General features: G+C 43.3%; 2 protein-coding genes across 32 annotated transcripts in view; both read right to left on the reverse strand.

The window, feature by feature from the left end:
- The window catches only part of LOC310746005 (uncharacterized protein), a 55,760-nt gene extending 44,237 nt beyond the window's left edge, over positions 1–11,523 (reverse strand). Inside the window, exons 1-2 of the mRNA XM_083579545.1 lie at positions 11,411–11,523; positions 9,665–10,168 (exon numbers count right to left, since the gene is read on the reverse strand). Coding sequence (XP_083435671.1) covers positions 9,665–10,078 — 414 coding nt within the window. The 5' untranslated portion in view covers positions 10,079–10,168; positions 11,411–11,523. The remainder of the gene's footprint in view (positions 1–9,664; positions 10,169–11,410) is intronic.
- Positions 11,524–13,289: 1,766 nt separating this feature from the next.
- Positions 13,290–25,876, reverse strand: part of LOC310745971 (uncharacterized protein) — a 105,968-nt gene continuing 93,381 nt past the window's right edge. For 16 of the 31 annotated variants that reach the window (XM_083579391.1, XM_083579397.1, XM_083579396.1 and 13 more), the window contains one exon: positions 13,290–16,827. In XM_083579391.1, coding sequence (XP_083435517.1) covers positions 14,912–16,827 — 1,916 coding nt within the window. In that variant the 3' untranslated portion in view covers positions 13,290–14,911. Of the gene's footprint in view, positions 16,828–21,739; positions 21,867–22,870; positions 22,954–24,942; positions 25,025–25,221; positions 25,747–25,876 lie in introns of all 31 variants that reach the window. The other 15 variants (XM_083579384.1, XM_083579383.1, XM_083579382.1 and 12 more) reach the window with 5 other exon arrangements.

A 25,876-nucleotide genomic window follows, 5' to 3' on the forward strand; every position in this document is an offset into this window, starting at 1 on the left:
GGAGAAATCCCAAGGCTGGAGAAATAAATCACCACAAATTTGATAACTGAAAGATTAAGAAGGTCCACCTCCTAAGCAATATCCTGGACTCTTGGTCTTGGCTCCAGGGGCCAGGAAAGAGCCAGAGAAAAACATGCTTCCAAGAACTCTCTGGTGTGACTGTCAATCAGGTCCTGTTAGGCCTGAGGAACCATCAACTTCAGCAGTGTTACCAAACAGCAAAGAAGCCCTGGTGGATCAAAGGACAACCCTGTGCAAGGTGCCTGGAACTTTTGATGAACCACAGTGACCGTCCTAGAGTTGTAGCTCCATCCTAGGACACCTGCTTTGTATACAGAAGGTCCTCCATTCAACCCCCAACATCTCCAGGTAGGGCTGGGAATGTCCTTTGAGACCTTGGAGAATGGCTGCAGTCTGTGAAGACAAATCAGAGCTAGTTGAAGCAAAGGTCTGACGTGGGATAAAGGAGCCCCCTATGATCCCATGTCCTTGTCATCGTAAAAAACATGGTAGCATCAGTGCAAGAGGATGCTAAACCCAACGAAAGTGTCCCCAGTGGGCCATAGGACCTTGGTGAGAAATCTCTGAGAGAAGCAGGAGTCCCACTTACACATTCCCCCAGCGAGAGAAGGGACTTGTCTGGTGTGGGTCACCATGCATAAGAGAGCCACTTTGGTGTAATTTGTAGAGCAGCCTTTCTCCACTTTGGGTCCAAGTCCCATCATCCCTAAGGTGGTCAGGGATGATGGGAGTCGTCGTCCCACATTGAGGAGACCCCAGGTTGAGAAGGGCTGGTGGAGAGTGTTGGATGGACAACTTCTTCTTCTTTGGTGATCACTCATAGCTGAGTAAGACCTGGGAGACCGAGGTTCAAATCCCCGCTCTGCCACTCTTAGCCTGACCTGCTTCCCTGTGTTGCTGGGAGAAGACCATGTATGGTGCCTTGAGTTCTTTGGAAGAAAGGGGGGATGTCAATATAATTAGCTAATAAATAAAAATAAATAATACATGTACATCAGAATAACACATAAGAATCTATTATCCCCATTCCAACCAAAGGTGACAGAATCAAACCGTTTCATGAACTGCAAATCTAACAGCTTCATGCTGCAATCTCCTTTCAAAATTTTTCTCTTGGAGAACAAAAAGTCCTGGGAGAAAAGGCATCGGGAAAGAGTTATGTTCTCTTGCACTTTATACTTTAATAGGCTCTGGCTTGCAGATGCTCAAATGATCAGTGAAGGGCATGATTTTTTAAAAAACCTCAGAGCTCAATTTCTAGGGGCAATAAAATTTTAGAAACTTAAGTTTTCAGCTCTGCCCTAGCAGGAATATCTTGAGGAGCCCCAGTAAACCAGAATCTTAAATGAGATCCCAATTTTAGAGAGGTGGGTAAAAAAAGAAAAAATACCCATTGATCTATGGTTTCATGTGGCACAGACCAAGCTAGCAGGAGAGCCATCTTTGAATCAACAAGGCAGGTGTATCTCACTGCAAGCTTCAGTTTTTTTGGTAGGGGAAGTGGCATATAAGCTAAGCTGTAAATTTTGTTCTTCAGTTTAAAACCAATTGGAACTAGCACTTCAGGTCCCCCAGCTTCAGATTTCTGGTGTGGCATACGGCACCTTGAGTTCCTTGGAAGAAAGATGGGATGTCAATATAATTAACTGAATAATAAAAATTATTAACACATGGACATATGAATCTTTTATTCCTATTTCAACCAAAGGTGACAGAATTGAACCGTTTCAGGAACTGCAACACAGGGGTTTCATGCCGAATTCTCTCTTCTTGAAGAACAAAAGGTCCTGGGAGAGAAGGTATTGGGAAAAAGTTATGTTCTCTGCCACTTTATACTTGAATAGGCTTTGGTTTGTAAATCTTCAGATGACCGATAAAGGGCACAACCAGCCTTCCTGCAACCGCAGCTTTACAAGAATCATTTGCAAACGTTCTCAGGCCACACACCCCGTCTCAATCCCACTGAGAAAGCATCAAGGTAAGGAGTGAGGGAAGTGGTTCTAGTATCCCCATTTTTTTGTTTGCTTGTTTATTGCATCCACAGAAACTGTAATGAGGACCTGTGAGCTAGGGATGAAATCTGGTAAATATACCGTATTTTTTGCTCGATAACACGCACCTGACCATAACACGCACATAGCTTTTAGAGGAGGAAAACAAGGAAAAAAATTCTGAATGAAACAGTGGGTGTATCATTTTTGTGCTTCATGCTGTGGCCACAAACATGTGATTTGACGGTGAGTTTGGGGTAGCCCAATGCAAAAATCCTGAGAATCCCTGTGGATCCATGCTTTAAAACCATGTTTTTGCACCATTGTGGCCCCAGGCAACAGTGGGTGCGTGATTTTTTTTGGTGCAGGCTGTAGCCATGGACATGCTATGTGATCTGATGGTGAATTTGGGGTGACCCAATGCAAAGATCCTGAGGATCCATGTGGATCCGTGCTTTGTAACCACGTTTTTGCACCATTGCAGCCCAAGGCAACAGTGGGTGCGTGATTTTTTTGGTGCAGGCTGTAGCCATGGACATGTAATGTGATCTGATGGTGAATTTGGGGTGACCCAATGCAAAGATCCTGAGGATCCATGTGGATCTGTGCTTTGTAACCACGTTTTAAGTGGGGAGGGAAGGAAAAACACAGAAGGGACAAGGAGCATGAGAGGGGTGTGCGGAGAAGCAGCTGGCTAACAATGCAGGAGAGGGGTTTAATGGGAGGGAGGAAAGGAAAACAAAAGTTTTTCCCCCCTCCACCCAAGCCAGCCGCCCCCCCCCCTCTATCCCACCTGCATGTTTCTCCTGCATGCGGAGAAGCAGCTGGCTAACAATGCAGGAGAGGGGTTTAACGGGAGGGAGGAAAGGAAGGCAAAAGTTTTCCCCCACCCAAGCCAGCCCTCTCTCTTTCTCTCTCTCTCCCACCTGCATTTTCCGGCTACCTGCGATGCTGGACGCAGCAGCAGCAGCAGCAGAGCACAGAGAGGAGGAGGTGGTGGCTGTCGGCTGCGCTCCTAGCCGACGGAACCTGAGCTGGCTCTTTGTTGCGTTTGAGCAAACACAGCAACCGAAAACAGTGGGCAGTAAGACCCTGAGGCAGAATGCAGGAAAGCAGCAACCTCCTCTCTTTAGCCTTCCCTCCTCCGGGATCTGATTTTTGCCCCTGCACTCGGGCCAGTCGGCTCCAGGGACCACACATTCGCTCAATAACACGCAGAGACATTTCCCCTTACTTTTTAGGAGAAAAAATGTGAGTGTTATAGAGAGAAAAATACGGAATGTATTAAAACCCTCAGGGCTCAATCTTAGGGACAACAAGCCTTTAGAACCTTAATTTTTGGCTCTACCCCAGCAGGATCCCAAATTAGAGAGGTGGGTAAAAGGAAAAGAGAAAGAAACCCATTGATCAATGAGGCACAGACCAAGTTCGCAGGAGAGCCATCTTAGAACCAACAAGGTAGGTGTATCTCATTGCAAGCTGCAGTTTTTTGTAGGGGAAGGAAAGTGGCATATAAGCTATGGATTCAGCTGTAAATTTCGTTCCACAGTTTAAAGCCAGTCAGAACTGGTTCAGTTTTTCAAAACCAGACTGTAAGTTAATCACCACTTAAGCAAAACCCACATTCCTCTCTGCTGTCTACTCGAAAAGCAGGACTTGGAACGTGTTTTTGTCTCCCTGACCAAAATGCCCAGAGTGATCCTGCATTGGAGAATGAAATCAAGGAAGCATCCAAAAGAGTGAGGACGGAAGGACATTTAATGAATTTTTTTGACATACAATAAAAGTCAGACTAGTCTACGTGTCAGGTAGTAGAAGAAACAACCCCCACGGCAGGTTGCCAGGAACAGGGTGGACTAGACAACACACAGAGTCCTCTCAAATGCTACAGCACTATAATTCAGAGACTCTATGATTCTCCTCAATGTGAGTTTCTTGATGGAAAGGGAAATTGGAGCTACGGCTGAAGCTCCTTTCACATTACAAGCATTTCTATGGTTTCCAACATATGAATTCTTTGATGGTGAGACTTTGATCCTGGGTGAAGCCCTTTCTGCATTCCATGCACCGATGTGGTTTCTTCCCTGTATGAATTACTGAATTTTTAGCTCTATAAGACGCACCAGACCATAAGACGCACCTAGTTTTTGGAGGAGGAAAACAAGAAAAAAAATATTCTGAATCTCAGAAGCCAGAACAACAAGAGGGATCACTGCACAGTGAAAGCAGCAATCCCTCTTGCTGTTCTGGCTTCTGGGATAGCCGCACAGCCTGCATTCGCTCCATAAGACGCACACACATTTCCCCTTACTTTTTAGGAGGGAAAAAGTGAGTCTTATAGAGCAAAAACATGGTATTTCATGGGAACAGAGACTTTCCTTCCAGGTGAAGCACATTCCACACACTAATACGGTTTTTGCCCACTGTGAGTTCTTTGTTGGGAAGTGAGACTTGCCCTCTGATTGAAGTTCCTTCCACATTCCATGCACCTATATGATTTCTACACTTTATGCATTCTTTGAGGGGAAGTAAGACTATTCTTCCGACTGAGGCTCTTTCCCCATTCCATGCACTGAGGTAGTTACTTCCCACTGTGAGTTATTCAATGAGAAGTGAGACCGGTTCTTTGAATGCAACTCTTTCCACATTCCACGCACTGATATGGTTTCTCCTCATATGAATTCTTCGATGGTACATGAGACCTGCTCTCTGAGTGAAGCTTTTTCCACATTCCAAGCACTGATATGGTTTCTCCCCTGTATGAATTCTTTGATGGGAAGTGAGACTATCCTTCCGATTGAAGCTCTTTCCACATTCCAAGCATGGATAGGGATTCTCCCCTGTGTGAATCATTTGGTGGGAAGTGAGCATTGTCTTCCAGCTGAACCTCTTTCCACACTCCAAGCACTCATATGGTTTCTCCCCTGTATGGAATTTTTCATGGGACACGAGACCAGCTCTGTGAGTGAAGCTCTTTCCGCATTCCATGCACTGATATGGTTTCTCCCCTGTATGAATTCTTTTATGGTACATGAGACCTGCTCTCTGAGTGAAGCTCTTTCCACAGTCCAAGCACTGATATGGTTTTTCCCCTGTATGAGTTCTTTGATGGAGGGTGAGGCTATCCTTCCGATTGAAACTCTTACCACATTCTAAGCACGGATAGGGATTCTCCCCTGTGTGAATCATTTGGTGGGAAGTGAGCATTGTCTTCCAACTGAACCTCTTTCCACATTCCAAGCACTCATATGGTTTCTCCCCTGTATGGAATCTTTGATGGGACGTGAGACTGGATTTCTGAGTGAAGCTCTTTTCACATTCCATGCACTGATACGGTTTCTCACCTGTATGAATTCTTTGATGGACAGTGAGCTCGCCCTTGTGACGGAAACTCTTTCCACATTCCAAGCACTGATAGGGTTTCTCCCCTGTATGAACTTTTTGATGAGAAGTGAGCATATTCTTCCCATAGAACCCCTTTCCACATTCCAAGCACCTATATGGTTTCTCCCCTGTATGAATTCTCTGATGGACTGTGAGACTGGCCCTCTGACTGAAGCTCTTTCCACATTCCAAGCAGGTATAGGGTTTCTCCCCTGTATGACTTCTTTGATGGAAAGTCAGACTATGTTTCCGGCTGAAGCTCTTTCCACATTCCATGCACTGATAGGGTTTTTCCCCTGTATGAATTCTTTGATGGAAAGTTAAAGCATCCTTCCGTTTGAAGCTCTTCCCACATTCCGAGCACTGATAGGGCTTCTCCCCTGTATGAATTTTTTGGTGGGAAGCGAAACTTCTCTTCCAACTAAAACGCTTTCCACACTGTAAGCACTGGTATGGTTTCTCCCCGCTGTGAGTTACTTGATGGTAAGTGAGGCGGGATTTCCGACAGAAGTTCTTTCCACATTCCAAACACTGATATTGTTTCTTCCCCAAGAGATTTGTTAGATTGGAAGTGGAGTGGGAGCTCTGACTGAATCTCTTTCCAGACCCTGAATATTTAAGCGGCTTCTCCTGTGTGTGGATTCTGTCGGGGTCTTCCTCATTCATTTGCAATTCTTCAGCACCTGCACCAAAGAGAGAAATTAATTATAGCTTCAGGAACAAATGCAGCTCTTCTATATCAGAAAAACAAGGATAAAAAACCAGGCTCTTTTCTTTGATGGATTATGTTGAGTCCAATATGGAATCTGCGCCATCTCCAATATCAGTCATCTCTTTCGTCAACCAAAAACGAATAACCCAACTGAAATTCCTTCAACTTCCCTTACAACCTTAAAGCCTACATTTTAAAAGGCCTTGGCAGTTCAGTGCAGCCTGATTACTGTTTAAAAAGACATAACTGGAGGAAGAATATTTGCAGGCAAATCTTTTAGAGCTGTGGGTGTGTTAGAATCCCAGCTGCTATAGGTTGCCCTGCTAAGCTCCATCAAAATATTGGAGATTTGTCACATAGATATACGTGTGGAATTTCAAAACAGATATTGTGATCCAACAGGGAGCCTTACCAAGAGAATCCATGATTCTATGATTCTCCTCCATTAGTTCTTTATGCAGAGCTCTCTGGCCAGGATCCAGCAATGCCCACTCCTCATCTGTGAAATGAACAGCTACATCTTCAAAGCACACCAGACCCTAAAATGAAAAAGAAAAGTATCTTCCTCTAAGACAGCATAAAGATGATCTACTACACTAACTGGCCAGTGACATTGTCATCAATACCAGGAAAGGTCCTAGAACAGATAATCAAACATTCGGTCTGTGAGCACTTAGAAAAGGCAGATAAAAAAAAGAAAAAGAAACCTATTGATCTAGGGTTTCATGCACCACAGACCATCTATGTTCATCATCTTGAAATTCTGTCAGGCAACCAGCTACAAATCCTCTCATCCAGCCCAACTAACAGAATGAAATATAACTGCTACTCCCTACTCTCCCTACTCCCCTTTGTTGGTGGTTGGACTAGATGACCTTTGGGTACTTTCCAACTCTAGGATTCTATTACCCTGTGGGCCATGTAGTCCAACCCCTTGCAATGCAGGAATTTCAGCTAAAGTATCCCTGACAGATGGCCATCCAACCTCTGCTTAAAAACCTCCAAGGAAAGAGGGTCCACACCCTCCGGAGTGAGACTGTTCCACTGTTGAACAGCTGTGTCAGAAAGTTTTACGTATGTCTAGTCAGAATCTCCTTTCCTGCAATTTGAAGCCTTTTATTCGAGTCCTACCTTTTAGAGCAGGAGAAAAGAAGCTTGCTCCATCCTCCATGTGACAACCCTTCAGATATCTGAAGATGGCTATCATAGCTCCTCTTTTCCAGGCTAAACATACTCTCTCAACCGTTCCTCATAAGGCTTGGCTCCCTGAGCCTTGATCATCCTAGTCGCCCTGCACATGTTCCAGCTTTTCAACATCCTTCTTACATTGTGGCTCCCAAAACTGGACACAGTATTTCAGGTGAGGTGTGACCAAGGCAAATTAGAGCAGGACTACTACTTCCCTTGATCTGGACACTAGATATCTGTTGATGCAGCCTACATTAGCATTCATTTTTTTTTCTGCTGCATCACATTGTTGACTCATGTCAAGCTTGTGGTCCACCAAAACCCTGAGATCCTTTTCACCTGTACTGCTAGTAAGCCAGGTGTCCCCCATCCTATATTTGTGCATCTGGTTCTTCCTGCCTAAGTGCAGAACCTGACCTTTGTCCCTACTGAAATTCACATTGTTAGCTTGCTCTCAGTTCTCTAATCTGTTACGGTCATTTTGAATTTTGATTTTGTCTTCTGTGGCATTAGCTACCCCTCCCAGTTTGGTGTCATCTGCAAATTTGATGAATATCTCCTCAGTTCCTTCTGCCAAGTCATTTATAACGATGTTGAACAACATCGGGCCCGGGACGGATCCCTGCGGTACCCCACTTGTCACTATTTTCCAGGATGACTAGGAACCATTAATGAGTCCTCTTTGGGTTCAGTCAGTCAACCAGCTACAAATCCACCTAACAGTTACCTTGTTCAACCGACATTTCATCAGATTCCTTGCAAGAATATCATGGGGGACTTTGTCAAAAGCCTTACTGAAATCAAGATACACTATGTCCACAGCATTCCCCTGATCCACCAGGTTTGTTATTCCATCAAAAAAAGAAATTAGAATGGTCTGGCATGACTTACTTTGGAAAAACCCATGTTTACTAATCACAGCATCCTTTTCTAAATGCTCACAGACCAAATGTTGAATTATCTGTTCTGGTACCTTCTTTGGTATCAATGTCAAGCTCACCGGTCTGTAGTTAACTGGTTCTTCCTTTTCCCCTCTTTTTAAAGCTGGGGACATTTGCCCTCCTCCAGCTTGTAGGGACCTCATCTGTTCTCCAGGATTTCTCAAATATAATAGACAAAGACTCTGAAATTACATCCACAAGCTTCTTTAGTACTATTGGATGTAGCTCATCAGGCCTTGGAGATTTCAATTCATTTAAAGTAGCTAGGTCCCTACCAGTACTGTAATTCTAGAATTCTATGGCATTCCTTTGTTGTTTTCTGCCTGTTAATTGCTATGTTGTTTTAATGGGAATGTTGTGCTGCACATTTTAAGTCTGGGTGCTTCCTTTAATATCTTAATGTATTTTTTTATTGTGTCTTTAAACGATGGGTATTCATCTTTGTATGAACAGGTGGAACTCCACATGGTGGTCTTCAAATCATTCTTTCCACAAAAGCATTCCTGTTGCCAGAAGGAAGGATCCCCTCTTTACTCTCCCTGTGCGCAGTTCTGGGGTGGAACTCTCCTGATGCGCAAAAGCCAAGTTCAAGGGGCGCATGGGGGCACGGAGAGTAGGAGGAAAGGGGGGAGAAGCCCACTGTGCAACTGATGAGGCTGATGAGGTGAATCCTGGCAACGTTTTTCTATGGTTTCTTACCAGCTTCCCAACATATACTAGCATTCCACCATCAATATAGCAGTAAGACAGAGCAGGAAGAGAGAGATTTCCTCGGCCTCAGAGGAACCCTGACTGCTGCTTTCCCCACAATGCTCCTTCCCTTACCTCATCTGGTACTACAGCCACTGCTTCCTCTCCACTACCATGGAAAGATGGATGAGGAGGTCTTGCTGGCATCCCTCTGTCACCTGCAAGAAATAAAGGGATGTGGGATACCATGAGTGCATGCTTTCTCTAACCACAGATGGACCAAAAAAATAGTGTCACCTGCTGAGTGCATGTGAGACATTGGTATCCATTTCATATTTTAGTTGTGCAAAAATACACAATTCAGTGTCTTCTCCAAGATGATTAAAAGAACCCGCAGATTAGTTTCAAAATCCACAGAATGTGACCAAACAGAGAAAAAACCCATTCCTCCTTACCCAGTGGCCTCTCTCTGGTGTCCAACGGAGTCCTCTCTGTCTCAAAGGAATCTAAGCCCACTTCTGCAAACAGATCCTTTCCCTGAAGAAGCAACAAAGATTAAAGCAGAGAATGGGGAGATGGATTAGAAAAGGAATGTCTGAGGGGGAAAATTTGGTGGTATCTGAGATAATTCCTTGGATGCTTTCCCAAAAAAGGATGGGCCATTAGGAGAGCATTTTGGGATACTCTCCCTCCTGTTCAGAGTCCCTTAGGATTATCTAGAGGAAAGTCTCTCTCACCTGCTGCTCTGCCTGCTTCCTCTCCTCTGCCTGACTCAGAAGGAATCCTTCGGCCAGGGCCACCGCCTGGGAACTGGTCTCCGCTCCACATTCCCGCACCCAATTCTCTATCTCCAGTGGAAGAACAGTAAGGAACTGCTCCAAGATCACCAGGTCCAGCATCTCAGCTTTTGTGTGCCTTTCTGGCTTCAGCCACTTAAGGCAAAGGTGGTGGAGTCGGCTGCAAACTTCTCGGGGTCCTCTGGCCTCCTGGTAGCATAACTGCCTGAACAGGTGGCTCTGCACATCTGAGTGGAGGGTATCCTCCTCACCCAGGATCTTCGGCATGGAGCTTTCCTTGAATCCTTCACTGCTCTCGGTTTTGATGGCATGGTCTCTTCCTGCTTCAGGGCCAGCTGAGTCTTGCTCATCCATCTGGGTTCTCAGGAAATCTCCAAGAGATCAGAAGGAACCCTTGGTCTTCTGCCAAGTTCTGTCTGTCCTCATGAGAGGTGCTACCAAATCCTACAAAGCAAATACATTGTTCTGTTATAAAATTCATACACTGTCAGGAGAAGAAAAAAGAAAGCATGGTTGAGACTTGCTAGGAACAAGGCCTGTACCCCCACAGCTCAGATTCTTAGCTTTTTTCAAGAAACAAGCAAACAAGCAGGCAAGAAGGAGAAGCAAGCCTCTAGCCCACCTAGAAGGAAAGTTACCATGCAAAATGTGCAGGCAACTGAAGAGATTTCTGTGCTATGAATGAGCCTGGTTGAATGAGCCTGTGCTATGAATGAGCCTCCTGCCTTTCAGTATTTTCAGTATATGAATCAAGTCAGAACAGTAACTGACAAGTGAGTCATTTGTACAGAGTGTAATTTGGACCCTAGGCTAGAAAGGGGGTTCCAACCCTGGGGTCCTCAAGAGCTGCTCTCCCTCCCACCACCCCTTGGAATCTCCAACATTCACAAGATTTCATTCCCCAGAAGGTGGAAGAAGCAACAAGGGGATCATCTATCTTGGATCTGGTCCTCACCAACTAGGAAGTACTGGGAAACATAGGACCTGGCCAGAACAAGGGAAGTAACCGTCTCACTCTGTTCTGCAATGGTATACTGGTATATTGTTTTATTTTATGTAAGTTGTTTATTTTAATCTTACTGTGACTTTTTATATTGGATTGGATTTTTATTATTTATTGTTTTGTTGTGTTTTTATACGTGTTGGAAGCGGACCAGTGTGGCTGAGGCAAACTAACCAGATGGGATGGGTATAAATATAATTAATAATAATAATAATAATAATAATAATAATAATAATAATAATAGTTACTTAGCTTGGTGGGCATCCCTGCCTTCTGCCGAGGGAGTTCCATAGATTTAACTCTTCGGCGCATGAAGACACACTTTTTCTGCCCTCCATCTTCCAACATTCCTTATTTATTTACCGCATAGGTTAAGTTGCGTTTATTGTTTGGGTGGATTTTATGTCGGAATGTTTCCGTCTGGCTGCAACCTCTTCTAACATGCGGCTGAGTCCTAGATCTGAATGGGGGCTGTTTGCAGCCCATTGTTTCCTCGCCCAAGCGGCGAGCATCGCATCCCTACAAAAGGCACCGTTGCAAACCTCCTGAAAACTCGCCCCTTCCCTAGCTTCCCTCCCCATGCATTACATGCACAGGACCCTCTCGAATGCATCCGCCCCCCGGCAGTCCTGGGACCCCCTTCTCCCCCCTGCACCCAAAGGGGGAAGAGACAGGAGACTCACCTGATCCCCCGAGGGGCCACGAAGGCAGGCCTTGCGCAGGAGACAGACAAAACATGCAGGAAGTGACGCGGTGGAGGGAGCTTTGCTCTGCAGGATCTGGCCCCACCCCGCTCCGTGATCTCCTTCCCCCTCTAGTAATCCGGCTCAGCTCCTTTTAACCCTTGCAAATCTAAGCGCACCAAGCACATCCCCTCTGCGCTTTCTCTCTCCGAAGCAGGAGATCTGTGCATTGCGCACAGCCGGAGGCGACGCTTCATTTTTGGGGGGAGCTGTCCTGGCTGGGCTCCGAGCTGCTCCCTCCCTTGGCCAGGAACGGGAGGAGGAGCTACTGGCAGGGAAAAGGGGTCTGCAAGAAGCAGGAGGAGGGGTCATCCCAGTGGGTCAACCGATAGTGGGGCTTTCATGCACCTTCCTGTATTTCCCCTTGTACTGAGGAACCATGTTGTTAAACAGGGACGACACGTGTGTTGTCTGTGTGTGTGTGTGTGTGAGAGAGAGAGAGAGAGAGAGAGAGAGAGAGAGAGAGAGAGAGAGAAGGAAAGCCCTTTCTACAATCCGGACCAGCAGAACATCGCTGCCTTTCTAGGGGATCGGTAAGGTTGCCTGGGGCTGTTGTCTCTCCGATTGAGTGCTACGCCAGGCTCCAAGGCAGCCATTGGATGTTAAGCCACGCTTCCTCCGTCGTTTTGTAGCTGACAACCTCAGCACACTCCCAAAATTCAAAACATATTTTTGCTTTTTTTCATTTATTCCATAAAATCTATTCAAAAGCTTGGTTAATATAAGGTAGGTGTATCTCACTGAAAGCTTCAGTTTTTTGGTAGGGGAAGTGGCATATAAGCCAAGCTGTAAATTTCGTTCTTCAATTTAAAACCAGTTGGAATTAGCACTTCAGGTCCCCCAGCTTCATAAATAAAATAAATAAATAAATAAAAATAACACACGTACATCAGAATAACACATAAGAATCTATTATCCCCATTCCAGCCAAAGGTGACAGAATTCATCAGCTGCAATCCAGCAGTTTCACGCTGCAATCTCTTTTTGAAATTCTTCTCTTGGAGAACAAAAGGTCCTGGGAGAAAAGGTTTTGGGAAAGAGTTGTATTCTCCCACACTTTATACTTTAATAAGCTTTGGCTTGCAGATGCTCAAATGATCAATGAAGGGCGCAATCTGCCTTCCTGTAGCTGCAGATATAAAGCAAGCATGCATAAATGTTCTCAGGGCACAGCCGATCTCAATGCCAGTGACACAGCATCAGAGGAAAAACTGAGTTAAGCAGCACTGTAACTGTAGGGCTAAGTATCCCCATTTGTTTGCTGAATCCATTGAAATTCTAACAAGGGCATGGTGAAAGCACTGTGTGCTAGGAGCTAAATCCAGTATATAAAAAAATTAAGCCTCAGAACTCCATCCTAGGGGCAATAACACTTTAGAAACTTAAGTTTTCAGCTCTGCCCCAGCAGGAATATCTTGAGGAGCCAGAAGCTTAGATGAGATCCCAATTTTAGAGAGGCGGGTATCAAAAAAGAGAAATCCACTGATCTATGGTTTCATGTGGCAGAGACTAAGTTCGCAGGAGAGCCATCTTAGAATCAACAAGGTAGGTGTATCTCAATGCAAGCTACAGTTTTTTGGTAGGGGAAGGAAGAGTGGCATATACGCTATGGATTCAGCTCTAAGTTTCGTTCTTTAGTTGGAACTAGTTCAGTTTTTCAAAACCAGAGTGTAAATTATTCCCCACTTAACCAAGACCCACATTCCTCTCTGCTGTCTACTTGAAAAGTAGGACTTGGAAAGTGCTTTCGTCTCCCTGACCAAAATGCCCAGAGTGATCCTGCGTTGGTGAATGAAATCAAGGAAGCATCCAAAAGAGCGAGGGCAGAAGGAAATTTAATGAATTTTTTGACATACAATAAAAGTCAGACTAGTCTACATGTCAGGCAGCAGAGGAAACAGCCCCTACAGCAGGTTGTCAGGAACAGACAATGAAAAGTTCTTACCATCTGCTTTTTATTCAATATTTACAGACAGAGGCTTGGAACGCAGCCTCTGGGACTAATGGTGTTGTCCTGCGTGACTCTCCACCCCCTGGGAGCCAGTGTGGTATAGTGGTTAAGAGTGGTAGTCTAGTAATCTGGTGAACCAGGTTCGCGTCTCCGCTCCTCCACATGCAGCTGCTGGGTGACCTTGGGCCAGTCACACTTCTCTGAAGTCTCTCAGCCCCACTCACTTCACAGAGTGTTTGTTGTGGGACAGGGAGGGAAAGGAGAATGTTAGATGCTTTGAGACTCCTTCGGGTAGTGATAAAGCGGGATATCAAATCCAAACTCTTCTTCTGCCCTTTTTCTCCCTCATTTGCCACCTTCTCCCCTATGGGTGGCACTGAGGGCCCTTTGCTCTACAGTGATAGCTCGGGTTAAGAACTTAATTCGTTCTGGAGGTCTGTTCTTAACCTGAAACTGTTCTTAACCTGAAGCACCACTTTAGCTAATGGGGCCTCCTGCTGCTGCTGCTGCGCTGCCAGAGCACAATTTCTGTTCTCATCCTGAAGCAAAGTTCTAAACCCGAGGTAATATTTCTGGGTTAGCAGAGTCTGTAACCTGAAGTGTATGTAACCCGAGCTACCACTGTACTTTCAAGGCTTGCCGGGGTCTGGGAGAGGGGGGTCTGGAATGCTTTCTAAAGACACTGTGTCTGTCAGCTATTGCCCTCCTGGTGATTCCTCTTCCTCCTCCTCATCTCCCCTTATTTCCCAGCTTTCCCCCTCATCTGCCTCTGAGCTGTGACCTCCCTCAAACCCCTATTGTAATTCTGAACTGTCTTCATCTCTGGAAAGATCAGGCTGGGGAGGTGGTCTCCACCATTCCTCCTCTGCCCAGTCCCTGACACCATGGAACAGGAACAAAAAAAAAGCCAACCGGAATGGGTGCAGAGGAGGGTGACCAAGATGTTCCAGGGTCTGGAAACCAAGCCTTATGAGGAATGGTCAGCCTAGAAAAGAAGACACTGAGAAGAGATATAATAGCCATCTTCAAATATCTCAAGGAAGAGGGGACAAGATGAAGAAAGCCTGTTTTGTTCTGCTCTGGAAGATAGGACCTGAAGCAATGGATGTAAGTTACAAAAAAAGAGACTCAGACTAAACAACAGGAAGAACCTTCTATGGGTAAGAGCTATTCAACAGTGGAACAGGCTGCCTCAGAAGGAGGTGGGTTCTCCTTCCATGGAGGTTTTTAAGCAGAGGTTGCATGCTCATCTGCCATAGTGTAGATTCCTGCATTCCAGGTGGGTGGACTAGACAACACACAAGAGTCCTCTCAAATGCTACAGCTCTATAATTCTGAGACTCTATGATTCTACTCATTGTGAGTTTCTTGATGGAAAGTGAAATTGGAGCTACAGCTGAAGCTCATTTCACATTACAAACATTTCCATAGTTTCCAACATATGAATTCTTTGACGGTGAGTGGGTAAAGCTCTTTCTACATTCCGAAACTTATATGGTTTCTCCCCACGGTAACTTAATTGATGAGAAGTGAGACTGGCCCTCTGATTGAAGCTCTTCCACATTCCAAGGACCGATATGGTTCCTTCTCATATGGATTCTTTGATGGTACATAAGACTGGCTCTCTGAGTGAAGCTCTTTCCACATTCCAGGCACTGATAAGGTTTCTCCCCTGTATGAATTCTTTGATGGGAAGTCAGACTATCTTTCCGACTGAAGTTCTTTCCACATTCCAAACAAGGATAGGGATTCCCCCCAGTGTGTATTATTTGGTGGGAAGTGAGCATATTCTTCCAGCTGAACCTCTTTCCACACTCCAAGCACTCATATGGTTTCTCTCCCGTATGTGTTCTTTCATGGTACATGAGACCAGCTCTGTGAGTGAACCTCTTTCCACACTCCAAGCACTGATATGGCTTCTCCCCTGTATGAATTCTGTGATGGGAAGTGAGCTCGCTCTTCTGACGGAAACTCTTTCCACATTCCAGGCAAAGATAGGGTTTTTCCCCTGTATGAACTTTTTGATGAGAAGTGAGAATATTCTTCCCATAGAACCCCTTCCCACATTCTAAGCACTGATAAGGTTTCTCTCCTGTATGAATTCTTTGATGGGAAGTGAGACTATCCTTCCGACTGAAGCTCTTTCCGCATACTAAGCACGGATAGGTGTTCTCACCTGTGTGAATTATCTTGTGGGAAGTGAGCATATTCTTCCAGCTGAACCTCTTTCCACATTCCAAGCACTCATATGGTTTCTCCCCTGTATGAATTCTTTGATGGGACATGAGACCGGCTTTGTGAGCGAAGTTCTTTCCACATTCCAAGCACTTATATGGTTTCTCCCCTGTATGAATTCTTTTATGGGACATGAGAGCGGCCCTCTGGGTAAAGCTCTTTCCACATTCTAAGCAGTGATATGGTTTATCCCCTGTATGAATCCTTTGATGGAGAGTGAGACTATCCTTGCGACTGAAGCTCTTTCCACATTCCAAGCACTGATAGGGATTCTCCCCCGTGTGAATTATTTGGTGGGAAGTGAGCATATTCTTCCAACTGAACTTTTTTCCACACTCCATGCACTCATATGGTTTCTCCCCTGTATGGAATCTTTGATGGTACACGAGGCCAGCTCTGTGAGTGAAGCTCTTTCCACATTCCATGCACTCATATGGTTTCTCCCCTGTATGAGTTCTTTGATGGGAAGTAAGCTCACTCTTCTGACGGAAACTCTTTCCACATTCCAAGCACTGATAGGGTTTATCCGCTGTATGAATTTTTTCATGAGAAGTGAGCATATTCTTCCCATAGAACCCCTTCCCACATTTTAAGCACTGATATGGTTTCTCCCCTGTATGAATTCTTTGATGGGAAGTCAGACTATCCTTCTGACGGAAGCTCTTTCCGCATTCCAAGCACGTATAGGGTTTCTCCCCTGTATGAATTCTTTGATGGAAAGTTAGACTTTGCTTCCGACTGAAGCTCTTTCCACATACCATGCACTGATATGGTTTCTCCCCTGTATGAATTCTTTGATGGAAAGTGAAAGCATCCTTTCGACTGAAGCTCTTTCCACATTCCAAACACTGATAGGGTTTTTCCCCTGTATGAATTTTTTGGTGGGAGGTGAAACTTCTCTTCCAGCTGAAACTCTTTCCACATTCTTGGCACTGATATGGTTTCTCTGTGCTGTGAGTTATTTGATGAGAAGTGAGGTTGGATTTCCGACAGAAGTTCTTTCCACATTCCAAACACTGATATTGTTTCTTCCCCAAGAGATTTGTTAGATTGGAAGTTGAGTGGGAGCTCTGACTGAATCTCTTTCCAGACCCTGAATATTTAAGCGGCTTCTCCTGTGTGTGGATTCTGTCGGGGTCTCCCTCATTCTTCATTTGCAATTCTTCAGCACCTGCAACCAAGAGAGAAATTCATTAGAGCTTCAGGAAGAAATGCAGCTCTTCTATATCAGAAAAACAAGGATAAAAAAGCCAGGATCTTTTCTTTTATGTCTTTTGTTGAGCCGAAACATCTCCAATCTCATCTCATTCATCAAACAAAAATGGACACAACAAAAACAAAAAACCTGACTGAAATTTCTTCAACTTCCCAAACATCTTTAAAGCCTACATTTTAAAAGGCTTGGGCAGTTCAGTCCAGCCAGATCATGGTTTAAAAAGGCATTACTGAAGGAAGAATATTTGCAAACCAAACAGCAGATAGCTCCACATCCAACGTGAGCTGCAAGAGTCTTAGAATCCCAGATGCTAGAAGTAGCGTTGTTGAAATACATCAAGATATACAAAATTAAAGCATTTGCGGACAATCTAGTGTTAACACTAGAAGAGCCAAAGATGAGTCTACAAGAAGCCTTACAGAGACTAGAAGAATTCGGCAAGGTGGCGGGCCTCAAACTTAACAAGAATAAGACTAAAATGTTGACAAAGAATATGACCAAGGAAGAGATAGAGGAACCACAACAAAGATCTGGAATTACAGTAGTTAAGAAAGTTAAATACTTAGGAGTATGGATTACAGCAAAAAATATAAACTTATACAAAGACAATTATGAGGCAACATGGAGGGGTATTAAAAAGGACTTAGAACTATGGAATAGATTATTTTTTTTTTTTTAAATATTTTTATTAAACAATTTTTTATATAACAGAAACAAGACGTACATAAACAAACATTCAACAATAATAAAACAAAAAACACGTACCACTTCATAACCCAATTTCTAAACCTTTCTTCCTCGACCTCCTCTTACTTCCCGTTTCTGTATTCCAAATTCTTACAGTTTTTCAGCGAAATCTTACCTTATTTTATTATAAATTTATGCTAATCACCCTTATTCTCTTTGTCATAATCATTACTAATAGTAACCATTTATTTTAGTCCAACATCATTCTAACTGTCTCCAATTTTATAATATTTCTTTAAATAGTCCTTAAACTTTTTCCATTCTTCTTCCGCCGCTTCTCTTCCCTGGTCTCGGATTCTGCTCGTCATCTCTGCCAGGCTCATATAGTCCATCACCTTCATCTGCCATTCTTCCAGTGTGGGTAGATCCTGTGTCTTCCAGTACTTTGCGATGAGTATTCTAGCTGCTGTTGTAGCATACATAAAGAAGGTTGTATCTGTCTTTAGCACCCCCTGGCCGACAATACCCAAGAGAAAGGCCTCTGGTTTCTTGGGGAAAGTATATTTAAATACCTTTTTCAGTTCATTATAAATCATTTCCCAGAATGCCTTAATCTTCGGGCATGTCCACCAGAGGTGAAAGAATGTGCCTTCCTTTTCCTTACATTTCCAACATTTATTATCAGGCAAATGGTAGATCTTTGCAAGTTTGACTGGGGTTATGTACCACCTATAAATCATTTTCATTATGTTTTCTCTTAAGGCGTTACACGCCGTAAACTTCAACCCAGTGGTCCACAACTTTTCCCAGTCAACAAACATGATGTTATGACCAATGTCCTGAGCCCATGTAATCATAGTTGATTTAACTGTTTCATCTTGTGTGTTCCATTTCAGCAGCAGATTATACATTTTTGACAAGTTCTTAGTGCTGGATTCTAACAGTTCAGTCTCTAGTTTTGACTTTTCCACCTGGAAACCTATTTTTCTGTCTAATTTAAACACTTCATTTATTTGATGGTAATGTAACCAATCTCTCACCTTCTCTTTTAGTTTTTCGAAACTCTGCAATCTCAGTTTATCCCCTTCCTTTTCCAAGATTTCCCAATATCTTGGCCATTTCGACTCCATATTTAGCTTTTTAACTGCCTTAGCTTCCATTGGTGATAACCATCTTGGAGTCTTATTTTCCAACAAGTCCTTGTATCTATCCCAGACATTCAGCAGTGCTTTTCTGACAATATGGTTTTTGAAACTTTTATGCGCTTTAACCTTGTCATACCACAAATATGCATGCCACCCAAAAATGTTATTAAATCCTTCCAAATCCAAAATGTCTGTGTTTTCAAGAAGCAGCCATTCTTTAAGCCAGCAGAAGGCTGCCGCTTCATAGTACAATTTAAAGTCTGGCAGGGCAAACCCCCCTCTTTCCTTTGAATCCGTTAATATCTTAAATTTTATTCTGGGCTTCTTGCCCTGCCAGACAAATTTAGATATATCTTTCTGCCACTTCTTGAAACAGTCCATTTTATCCATTATCTGCAATGCTTGAAACAAAAACAACATTCTTGGCAATACATTCATTTTTATAACTGCAATTCGACCTAACAAGGAAAGCTTCAAGTTTGACCATGTCTCTAGGTCTTTTTTCACTTCTGTCCAAGTTTTTTCATAATTGTCTTTAAATAAATTCACATTCTTGGCTGTCATATTCACACCCAAATATTTCACTTTTTTAACCACAGTCAACCCCGTCTCATTCTGAAACCTTTCTTTTTCAGTCTGTGTTAAATTTTTCTCCAATACCTTAGTCTTTAACTTATTCAATTTAAAACCTGCCAATTGACCAAACTCTTGGATTATTTCCAAAACTCTTTTCGTACTAGCTTCTGGCTCCTGTAATGTAAGTACCAGGTCATCTGCAAATGCTCTCAATTTGTATTGTTTAACTCCGACCTGAATCCCTTTAACCAACTGGTCCCTCCTGATCATATTAAGCAAAACCTCCAGGACCGATATAAAAAGTAATGGGGAAATAGGGCACCCCTGTCGTGTCCCTTTTTCAATCTTGAACTCTTCTGTTACCACATTATTTACAATTAATTTTGCTTTCTGTTCAGAGTATATTGCACCTATACCATTTTCAAACCCTTGGCCTACCCCCATCCCCCGGAGGTTCTTCAACATAAAACTCCAAGAAATGTTGTCAAAGGCTTTCTCGGCATCCACAAATATCAAAACAGCCTTAGTGTTTATATTCACTTCCAACTTCTCCAAAATGTCAATTATATTCCTTACATTATCCGACAAATGCCTTTTCGGGAGAAAGCCCGCTTGGTCCCCATGAATCTCCTCCATCAAAACTCTTTTCAGTCTCTTTGCTAAAACATCAGCAAAGATTTTGTAATCCACATTTAGTAAGGAGATGGGTCGGTAGTTCTTAAGTTGGGTCTTTTCAGTCTCTGTCTTTGGTATAAGTGTAATGTAAGCCTCTCTCCACGTATCGGGTGCCCTTTTCCCCTTCATAATCTCGCGAACTATGGAATAGATTAAAGCTGTCCTTCTTGGGGAGAATATCCATGATTAAAATGAATGTTTTGCCCAGAATGTTATTTTTATTCCAAACTATTCCAGTAATTAAAGGGCTAAAACAACTTAAAGAATGGCAAAAAACATTAGTAAGATTCATCTGGCAGGGAAAAAAACCGAGAATAAAAATGAAAATCTTCGTGGATAAAAAAGAAAGAGGAGGCTTTTCCCTGCCAGAACTGAGTCTATACTACGAAGCGGCATGTTTAACATGGGTGAAAGTATGGATAAAATTAGAAAACACGGATCTCTTAGACTTAGAAGGTTTGATAATAGGTACGGGTGGCACTCGTACCTATGGTATGAGAAGGTGAAAGTCCACAGGGGTTTTCTAAACCATATAATTAGAGGATCAATATTTCAAGTTTGGGAAAGAAACAAAGACTTATTGGAAAAGAAAACCCCTTGGTGGATTTCACCAATAGAAGTTTTAACCATCAAAAAAGTCAACATGGAAGGGAAAAAAGCTACTTATGAAGAACTAACCAAAAAGACAGATCAAGGTATAAAACTCAAGCCGTATGAGGAGGTAGAGAGTTTATTTACAGGGTGGTTACAGTATCATCAAGTTAATGATTTACTAAAAGAAGATAAAAGGAAAAAGGGATTTGAGGATAAGAAATCTAAATTCAATATCGATATTCTAGAAGGTAAAAATAAAGTACTATCAAAAACATACGATTTATTATTGGATTGGTATACGAAAGATGAAGAGATAAAGGAAGCCATGGTTAAATGGGCTATCGATTTTGGCCATAATATCGAGTTTGATGCGTGGCAAGAACTATGGAATGTAAACATGAAATTTACGGCTTGCACTGCCTTAAAGGAGAATTTGTGGAAAATGATCTACAGATGGCATCTAACGCCGGTAAAGCTAGCAAGGATGTATAGAACAAAAAATAAGAAATGTTGGAAGTGTGGAGAGGTGGAGGGTGACCGCTACCATATGTGGTGGACCTGTAGTAAAGTGAAGGGCTTTTGGGAATTAATCTATAACTAACTTAAAAAAATATTTAAATATACTTTCCCAAAAAGACCTGAAGCTTTTCTACTGGGATTGATTGGAAAGGAAATTGAAAAAAAAGATAAAAACCTCTTTCTATATGCCACGACAGCAGCCAGAAATATGTTAGCTCAGAATTGGAAAACAGACATAATACCGAATATAATGGACTGGCAGGTTAAAATGATGGACTACGCAGAACTGGCTAGACTATCAGGAAAACTAAGAGATCAGGACGAGCAGAAGTTTCAAGAAAATTGGAGTAAATATTTGATGTATATAAGAAACAATTGTAAATCTTTGAAGACACTGGTAGGGTTGGAATAACTCTTACAGCGTGTAGTTGATAATATGATATATAAAGTACGTGACATTAGAATTTTATTTGATACTTACCAAAGAAATGGAGGGAACTCAGAGGCATGATAGAGCCTAAGTTAAATATGTAACCTATATATGTGTATTTATGAATGTATGTATGTTTACTGAAAATCAATAAAAACTTAATTTGCAAAAAAAAAAAAAAGATATAGGTTTGTCACATAGAATTTCAAAACAGATATCACAATCCAACAGGGAGGCTTACCAAGTGAGTCCATGATCCCACGATTCTCCTCCATGACTTCCTTATGCAGAGCTCTCTGGTCGGGATCCAGCAAACCCCACTCCTCATCTGTGAAATGAACAGCTACATCTTCAAAGCACACTGGACCCTAAAAGGAAAAGAAAAGTATCTTCCTCTTAGCTTAAAGATCATCTACCACACAGGTAATGTCTGATCAGTAAGAGTGTCATCAATACCAAGAAAGGTCTTAGAACAGAGAATGAAACAGTCAGTCTGTGAGCTCTTAGAAAAGGCAGATTAAAATAAAAAGAAACCCATTAAAAAGATGAGTCTTTTAAAATATATTCTAAAAGAATTGTTTTAATTTATTTCGACTACAGCAGACCAACATGGCTACCTACTTGAACCGTTGATCTAGGGCAATGATGGCAAACCTTTTAGAGACCGAGTGCCCAAACTCCAACCCAAAACCCACTTATTTATCACAAAGTGGCAACATGGCAATTAACCTGTATATCTCATTTTTTCTGTGTGTTTCACGTTTCTTCTTTATGACTGCTGTTGCAATAAATAATCCTTCATAAAAGTTACTGCATTACATTCTTCATTAAATTATCTTTCCATTGATATATAACTTTATGGTATAACTCAGTGCTTTTTTTCTTAATGATTCCATGACGTTGCTCTGTTGCTTTCTACATGTTAACTGCGTTGTTGTTTTAATGACATTTTTTATCATGTCTTTAAATGATGGGTATTCATCTTTGTATAAATGGGTGGAACTCCACATAGGGGACTTCAAATCACAAATATGTCCGCGAAAGCATTCCTGTTGCCAGAAGGAAAGAAGGGACTCTTTACTCTCCCTGTGCACTGTTCTGGGGTGGAACTCTCCTGATGCGCAAAAGCCAAGTTCAAGGGGCGCATGGGGGCACGGAGAGTAGGAGGAAAGGGGGGAGAAGCCCATTGTGCAACGGATGAGGCTGATTAGATGAATCCTGGCAACGTTTTTCTATGGTTTCTTACCAGCTTCCCAACATATACTAGCATTCCACCATCAATATAGCAATAAGACAGAGCAGGAAGAGAGATATTTCCTCGGCCTCAGAGGAACCCTGACTGCTGCTTTCCCCACAATGCTCCTTCCCTTACCTCATCTGGTTCTACAGCCACTGCTTCCTCTCCACTACCATGGAAAGATGGATGAGGAGGTCTTGGTGGCATCCCTCTGTCACCTGCAAGAAATAAAGGGATGTGGGATACCATGAGTGCATGCTTTCCTCAGAGGTGAATTAGTGCATCTCTAACCACAGATGGACCAAAGAAATAGTAATAATAATAATAATAATAATTTTTATTTATACCCCGCCCTCCCCAGCCAAGGCCGGGCTCAGGGCGGCTAACAAGCAATAATAAAAACAAGTTGAATGAATACAACTTAAAAACAAGATTAAAATACAACATTAAAATATTAAAATGCAGCCTCATCGCAGGAGGAGAAGGAAAAGAAAAAAGAAAGAGAGGGAGGGAATCAAATTGGCTCCAAGCCAAAGGCCAGGCGGAACAACTCTGTCTTACAGGCCCTGCGGAAAGAAATCAGATCCTGCAGGGCCCTGGTCTCATGAGGCAGAGCGTTCCACCAGGACAGGGCCAGTGTTGAAAAGGCCCTGGCTCTGGCTGAAGCCAATCTAACTTCCTTAGGGCCTGGGACCTCTAGGGTGTTGCTATTTATGGACCTTGAGGCTCTCCGTGGGGCAGACCGGGAGAGGTGGTCCTGTAGGTACGAGGGTCCTAGGCCGTGAAGGGCTTGAAAGGTCAAAAGCAGCACCTTGAACCTGACCCTGTACTCCACCGGGAGCCAGTGCAGCTGGAAAAGCACTGGGTCCTTTTAGTAGTAAAAGGTAAAGGCAAAGGACCCCTGGACGGTAAAATCCAGTCAAAGGGGACTATGGGGTGAAGCGCTCATCTCACTGCAGGCTGAGGGAGCCGGCATTTGTCCTCAGACAGCTTTCAGGGTCATGTGGCCAGCAGAACTAAACTGCTTCTGGCACAAGAAGACACCATGACAGAAGCCAGAGCGCACGAAAACACTGTTTAATTTCCTGCCGCAGCGGTACCTATTTACAGTGGTACCTCACGTTAAGAACTTAATTCTTTCTGGAGGTCCGTTCTTTGTCATGTGACAAAGACACATGAGAGCAGAAGCAGCAAAGCAGGCTGGGAAGTGCTGGGACTGCACAATCATTTGGGCCTACTAAAGTTATTCAGGCCTAACTGCTGAGTCACTCTGACACGGGACTCATTCTCCTTATAAGTAGCAGCCATTTTCTCTCTGTGTTCTCAGTAAGATTTCAGTCAGAGTCAGTTGTGAGCAGTCAGTATGTAATCTCAGTCAAACTGTTTGGAACCATGTTGTTTATGAAGAAGTTTATTTTAACTCATTACAGCTCTTATTATTTCACTTAACAACTCTGCATTATTAATTTACTTTGTGCATCATTCTTAACCTGAAACTGTTCTTAACCTGAGGTACCACTTTAGCTAATGGGGCCTCCTGCTGCCGCCGTACAATTTCTGTTCTCATCCTGAAGCAAAGTTCTTAACCTGAAGTACTATTTCTGGGTTAGCAGAGTCTGTAACCTGAAGCGTCTGTAACCCGAGATACCACTGTATCTACTTCCACTGGTGTGTTTTTGAACTTCTAGGTTGGCAGACGTTGGGACAGAGCAACGGGAGCTCACTCTGTCACGGGGATTTGAACTGCTGACCTTGCTGTCGGCAAGTCCAAGAGGCTCAGTGGTTTAGACCACAGTGCCACCTGCTGAGTGCATGCAAGATTCTTGTACCCATTTTATATTTTTATATTTTATATAAAGTATTTTATGTTTTTGTTAAATAGTGGGTAGACATAGCAGACGACGCAGCGATTTCTCCAAAGCAGCTCTTTATTTGTAAGCTGGAACAGAACTGAACAGCAAACAGCTCAGCCGGCCTGCTTTTATAGGCAGCCGGCTGTCAACATTGTAGCAACAACAACCCAGGGTTTCCTGCCTCAAGTAACTGACGTGGACCTGAGTGAAAACTACATACACAATACTCCTTTGGGCCAGGGTGAGAACTTCAATACATAACAGCTTTAATCTAAGAAGATTAAAAGAACTCGCAGATTAGTTTCAAAATCCACAGAATGTGCCCAAATGGAGAAAAAAACCCTTCCTCCTTACCCAGTGGCCTCTCTTTGGTGTCGATTGGAATCCTCTCTGTCTTAAAGGAATCAAAGTCCATTTCTGCAAACAGATCCTTTTCCTGAAAGAGCAACAAGGATTCAAAACAGAATGGGGAGAAGGATTCAGAAAGGATTGACAGCGGCAAATACTTTAGGGTATAAGAGATCATTCCTAGGATGTTTCCCCCCAAAATATGGACCATTAGGAGAGAATTTGGGGATACTCTCCCTCATATTCGGAGCTCCTTGGGAGTATCCACAGGAAATACTCTCTCACCTGCTGCTCCACCTGCTTCCTTTCCTCTGCCTGACTCAGGAGGAAACCTTCGGCCAGGGCCACCACCTGGGAACTGGTCTCTGCTCCACATTCCCTCACCCAGCTCTCCATCTCTGGTGGAAGGACAGCCAGGAACTGCTCCAAGATCACCAGGTCCAGCATCTCAGCTTTTGTGTGCCTTTCTGGCTTCAACCACCGACAGTCAAGGTTGTAGAGTCGGCTGCAAACCTCTCGGGGTCCTTCAGTCTCCTGGTAGAACAACTGCCTGAACTGCTTGCTCTTCATATCTGAGGCAATGGTGTCCTCCTCACCCATGATCTTCTGCACAGAGTTTTCCAAAAATGCCCCACTACTCTCGGTTTTGATGGCATGGCCTCTTATTGCTTCACTGCCAGCTGAGTCTTGCTCATCCATCTGGGCTCTCAGGAAGCTTCCACGTGTTTGGAAGGAACCCTTGGTCTTCTGCCAAGTTCTGTCTGTCCTTATGAGAGCTTCTAGCAAATCCTACAAAGCAAATATATTGTTCTCTTATAAAATTCATACACTGTCAGAAGAAGATAAGATGTTCCTTGAGCAAGCATGCTTGAGTCTTGCTAGGAACAAGGCCTGGACTTCACCACAGCCCAGGCTCTGAGCTTTCTTTAACAAGCAAGCA

The sequence above is a fragment of the Podarcis filfolensis genome (genome assembly GCF_964270895.1).
Source record: "Podarcis filfolensis genome assembly, chromosome: 12".
Taxonomy (NCBI): Eukaryota; Metazoa; Chordata; class Lepidosauria; order Squamata; family Lacertidae; genus Podarcis; species Podarcis filfolensis.